The sequence below is a fragment of the Ochotona curzoniae genome, unplaced genomic scaffold (assembly GCF_017591425.1).
Source record: "Ochotona curzoniae isolate NIBS_2020 unplaced genomic scaffold, NIBS_Ocur_1.0 contig_1014, whole genome shotgun sequence".
NCBI classification, from domain to species: Eukaryota; Metazoa; Chordata; class Mammalia; order Lagomorpha; family Ochotonidae; genus Ochotona; species Ochotona curzoniae.
This window is the reverse complement of record NW_024464920.1, coordinates 46623482-46628934: the sequence shown is the minus strand read 5'-3', so window position 1 is coordinate 46628934 and position 5453 is coordinate 46623482. Positions and strand designations below refer to the sequence as shown.

Below are 5453 nucleotides of genomic sequence, written 5' to 3'. Positions count from 1 at the left end.
CAGGAGGGCACTGCGCTCCACAGGGGGTAACCCGAGATGGTGCCAGCCTGCAGCCACCCTGACCCCCTGAAGAGTAAAGAACCCATGTGGGCAGATACGCTCTTACTGAAGCCAGAAAGCTCAACTTTCACATAAATTCTTAACAATTCCTTTCTTAAAAATCCATTTTATTTGAAAGGCACAGAGACAGAGGAGGGAGAAGCATCTTCCACCTTCTGGTTCACTTCTCCAGGAGCACCTAGTACCCTCTGGGTCTCCTAGGTGGGTGGCAGGGAGCCATCACCTGCCACCTCCTGAGTCCCCAGTGTTGATCCATTGTCAGGCCTGGCTTTACTCAGAGCAGCCCCGAAACAGTCAATCAGTTGTCCCATCTCCTTGGTGAGGGCTCACGTGCCACCTCCTCCACAAATTTCTTAGCCTTAAGTAGGAGCTCACTCTGGGGATGAATTCCTCACATCTCTCAGGGGGTGAGGGGTACCCCCGGAAGGCAAGTTTTGGGGCATGAGCTTGCTTAGGGTCCCTCTCTCCTGCAGATGGCTCCCCATGGCTTGGGCACCCTTCCCTAGGGATATGCATCCGCCTAGAGAGACAGTTTAAATCCTGACTTCGACCCAGAGGCGGTGAGCAGTCAGACTGGTTGCCACAGTGGCGTAGCCAAGGGGGCACCTCACCTCAGAGCAGGCTTCAGGACGTAGCTACTATGACCACTCAGTGGGTAAACCATGCCTTGGTACAGCCAGTACTCAGAAACCAGAAGCTAGCACCACTCCTCGGCACCCCCACAGCTGTGCTCCCTGGAGCACAGTCACCCCCACGCCTGGGTGCTCAGGCAGGGCTAGGGGAGGGCCCTGGCCTTCCTGGCTGAGCTGGACGTCTGGGACCCGTGGTCATTGTTCTTGGCAGCACAGCCCACGGCCTAGCCTCTTGGGAAGGTTCTGACAAGGGCCACTCCAGGCCTGCAGCTGCCTGTGCTCCAGTCAGACCGCATCCTGCAGGGTGTAGCCCAAGGCCAGCACCCCTCAGCTGCACCATGAGTCTCCATGGGCCTCGAGGTGGCACCATGCTGTGGCCTTGCTCCTGGCCAGTACAGGACACTGTCAACCAGTCAACTCTTCCCTCACCCCCTCCCCTCGCTGCTGGCTCGTGCAGCCATCACAGAGGTTACCAAAGACAGAGCCCTGAGCTCCAGGCAGCTACTTCTGGCCAGTCAACCAGAGAATTCTGACGTCATCCCGTTCATTTCCAATTTGAATAGAACAAGCAGCTGAACCGAACCCTTCTTGCTAAAGCTCCTCGGGCCTGGAAGAGCAAGCCCAGAGTGGAGCATCGGGAGGGGCTGCCAGGAGGAGGGGCTCTCCAGGGCACACCAAGCCCACCACCCAGCCCCCAGGATTAGCCGTGTCATTTACCCGGGGTCTTCTGGAAGAACTGGTGGCACACACAAGTGACAACGAAGATTTAACGCTGAGAAACATTACCAACTGGGGACAGCTTCCTGTCAGCAGAGCTGAGAGAAGGGGCTGGGCCAGCCTGGGTGGTGGCGGGCCACACCCTGAAGGGTGAAGTGGCTGAAGCCCCGGGGTAGACCCCTCAGGTCACCTCCACAGGTCCTAAGAGGGCAGCAGCAAGCAGCTCACTGGCTCAACAAGCTGTAACGTGAGGGTCACTGGCTTCTTTGTTGGGCTCCGCCTGGAGCAATGAAAGTGCCCACAGCTAGGGGGGAAGTGACCACCTCAGTGCCATCGGAAGGTGCTGCCAAGGCCTGGGAAGAGGCCCAGGCCCAGGCAGGCAGGGCAGGACCGCAACGGCCCAAACCACCCTGGCCACCCACCTGTGAAAGCAGCAGGTGGGCCATGCGTTCTGCCCAGCCCGCCACAGCCAGTACAGTCTGTGCCCACAGGGAGGCACACTGGACAGAGGCAGGGCCTCTCTCCCAACCACTTCCCCTGTCCAGACATTCCGGTGGTGTGTGGTCCAAGCCTAAAGATAAACCAAGTACCAGGTGTACACCTGGTGTGCTTCCCAAGGTGGTGGGGCCCAGGCAGGGTAACCATCAGGGCAGACGCCCCACACCTGGCTTGCACAAGTCCTCCAGTGGGTTGGGGAGACAGCAGCCTATCTCTGGTTGGAAACCCAGCGTGCCTCAGGTTGCTGGGCCAGGTCAGGCCCTGCTGGCTGCCGGGAGCTCACTCCCTGCAGGGCTGGGTTTCAGGCATGGACCATGCCTTCTGGGCTCCTGAAGGGCTCACTCCCCACTGGAACGGGCTTTGCCCGTCAGACGGCGCCGCTGCGTCTTGCTGGTGCGTGTGGCACTCGGGGGTTTCTTGGAGTCCTGGGTGCGACGGGCATGCTTCCGCTTGGCCTTCCTGCGGCTGTGCGCGTGCAGCGTCGCGGTGAGGGAGGAGATCCTGAGAGCACAGGGAGGGAGGCGGGGCCTCCACTGACCCCAGGGCACAGTGCTGGTGGGAGGCTGGGCTGGGCTGGGCGGGCAGTGACCCAGGCGACAGGCCCTGATGCTGGGCGGGCTGGCCAGTGACTGCCCTCTGAGAGCAAGCCCTTCACCCAGGCATCACAGCACCTATGCTGGGATGCACTCAGGCAGGGTAGGGCATATGCAACGAGGCAAACGGGTGGGCTGTTCAGGTCCTTCAGCCGCCTGATACCACCCGTGGGGTAAACAAAAGGGGGCCCCGCTATCTCAGTCATGTGGGGCTGGGCAGACCAGAGGCAGGAGCTCACCGTTCAGATAGCAGGGGGTCTTTGGACTTCCTGGGTAAGGCTCGGATCGGCTTCTCAGTGGAAGGCACCTCGTCCGTGGACTCATCCCCCAGCCTCTGCTCAAGGCACACAGGACAGAACAGGTACAAGGTGAGGGGCAGGCAGGAGGCCTGGGGTGGAACCCCCAGCAGGCAGGTTTCAATTCCTCTCTGCCTCAGCTTCATTGCCCATCAGGAGAATTCAAACTGGGTGATGGGGACAGTGTCAGAGTGTGGACACTGCACACCTTCACACTGTAACCAACCTGTAAGCCTCCTGGTCCCTACATGGCCAGGCAGCCCCAGTCCCAGCAGGCCTATATAGCCGGCACCCACAGAACTGCTCTCCTACTGACCACCAGGGTCCTGCTGCCTGCCAACAGTGTCCCCAGGCCAAGGCTGCCTAGCACACAAAGGGAATGACCACAGCCAGCTGTGACCACAGCACCAGTACCAGGTGACCCCCACGGGCTATCCATGACCTCCCTAGTCCTACCAGCAAGGTGCTCCCTGGGCTAGGCAGGAAGGAGGCCACCCAGGCAAGGACACCCACCCCAGCTTCCTCATCACTCAGAGGCTCAAGGCCAGGCAGTAGGAGCCCAGGGGCCCAAAGGAAGTAGCCCTGTGCCCTGGGCCAGTCTGGCCTCGTCAAGACAGCAGCCTGCCTCCAAGCCCCTCCTGCCCCTGCCACTTTCGGCAGACAATACATCCTGTTTCCCCCAGTGCTGGCCCGGGACCCACCTCAGGCGGGGAAAGCCCGAGCAGTCGGGCCCCTGAGAGATCCAGGTCGCTGATGGTGGTCACGGTGACAGTGTGGTTAGGGTGGTCGTACTGCACCGACTCCGTCTTCGCTGTTACCAGGCGCTCCAGCTCGTCAGCCTCCTCTGCACAGGCAGGCAAAGCTGAGCCTCAGCCAGCGAGGACAAGTGCCCGCCTGCCTGGCTTTCGGCTCCCCTCCCACCTGCCTCAGAGTCGCCCCTCCCTTTGTGCTGCAGGCGAACCCCCACTTCAGACAGCTCCCATGTGACACCACCCACTGCGTGCTCTCTGGTCCTCAGGGACTGGGCTGCCCGGCCAACCACGAAGTCTGTCTCCTCCTCGCCTCTGGTCCAGATGTACTTTGAGGCACTTGAGGTCCACTCTTGGGCCCTGGGGCGCCACCATGATCCCTGGGACACAGCCCTCGTGCCTCTCTCCACCCGCCCGCCTATCGCTGGGCACACCTCACTCACCCAGCGCCTCCTCCCTCTCGGCCAGCATCTTCAGGTACTCCTGGTGGCGCTGCAATTACACAGAGCAGGCCCTCTCAGCCCATCACAGCCAGGGGCTCCCTGCCCCCACAGCCCCTTCCAGGAGGACCACCCAGGAGGACCTCTCAGCCCATCACAGCCAGGGGCCCCCTGCCCCCACAGCCCCTTCCAGGAGGACCACCCAGGAGCCCAGGAGGACGGAGACCCCACCTCCTCGCGCAGTTTCTTCTGTTCCTCCTTCAGCCGCTGCCGCAGCTCCTGGATGGCCGCCCTCTTGCGCTCCACCTTCCGCTTGTGGAAGCCTGTCAGGTACTCCCTGCAAGGAAGGGACGGGTCAGGATGGGGTCCTGGGAGAGAGGGGCTCTCCCCGTCTCGGGTCTGCCCGGTGGGTGCTCCACTGTCGCTTCGCCCCGGCTCCCCCCAGGGCTGGCAGGACTCGGGGCTGGGGTCCGAGCCGCACCCCACTCGCTTCCTCCGGACGCGGACCGGGTCGGGGGTCCCGGCAGGAGCAGGTGCAGTCAGCGCACTCCCGGGGTGTGCCGGCAACCACCCTCCGCGTGAGCGACCCGGGCCAGGCTTCGCACTCACCGTCGCTTCTCCTCGTCAAAACTGAGTACGAGCCGCGGCCGCCGCTCTCCGCCATCTCGCTGCTTCTTCTTGTTGCGGCCCATGGCGGGGATACCTCCGGCGGGATGGCTTCCTTTCTCCGGAGACACTTCCGGGTGCAACGTGTGCAACCTCCCGGGCGCGCCCCGCGTCTCCGCTGCTCCGTTCCGGCCGGCCGCGCCGCGCCTTTTAAAGGGGCCGCCCTGCCGGCTTCCTGCTTCCGGCCCCGGAAGCGTGCACGACCCCGCGCTCTGGGCGACTCCCCCATCCTGGCTTCAGGTCCCAGGCCCCACATCCCGGGACAGTTCCTGCCGGCCCAGAGAGCTTTTCGTGAATGACCAGAAGCTACTGGTTCTGATGTGGATTTGGATGTCAGAGCCCAGACCCTGCACCCACGTAGGAGACCTGGAGGAAACTGGCTGCTGACTTCAGATCGGCTCAGCTCGGGCCGTTGCAGCCATATGGGAGTGAACCAACAGATTCTCTGTCATTCCTTCTCTTTGTAAATCTGGCACTCTAATAAAAACACATAAATCTTAAACATACACTAATCCTTGACTGAAAATGAGGGTGTTATAGCAACGCCGGCTGTGTAGCTCGGAGTGACAGGGAACCAAGCTTCCCCATGGAGGAGAGGGTCAGCCGAGGGCCAGGAGCTGGGCAGCGTGCATGTATGGAGTGCCAGCTGTTTGCCAGGTGCGCAGACAGCAGATGTACCTTCTGAGACAGGAAGGGACTGTGGTGTGGGTGGGTCTTGAAGCGGGATCTCTGGTGTCCCCACTCCGCTCTGTGGGGGCCTGGCCCATTCCCACTCTGGGGGGCCAGCAGGAGGGACCCTAAA

General features: G+C 62.0%; 1 protein-coding gene across 2 annotated transcripts; it reads right to left on the bottom strand.

The window, feature by feature from the left end:
* Positions 1–350: 350 nt before the first annotated feature.
* On the bottom strand, positions 351–4724 carry NOL12 (nucleolar protein 12). Of its 2 annotated transcripts, none has more exons than XM_040985835.1 (6): positions 4595–4724; positions 4217–4322; positions 3989–4037; positions 3498–3640; positions 2740–2837; positions 351–2408 (listed from the first exon to the last, which is right to left on the bottom strand). In XM_040985835.1, the coding sequence occupies exons 1-6, from the start codon at positions 4675–4677 to the stop codon at positions 2246–2248; spliced, it is 642 nt and encodes a 213-aa protein (XP_040841769.1). In that variant the 5' UTR covers positions 4678–4724; the 3' UTR covers positions 351–2245. The 2 variants fall into 2 exon arrangements, with proteins under 2 accessions (XP_040841769.1, XP_040841767.1); XM_040985833.1 differs by having other exon boundaries at positions 2740–2834.
* Between the last annotated feature and the right edge of the window lie 729 nt (positions 4725–5453).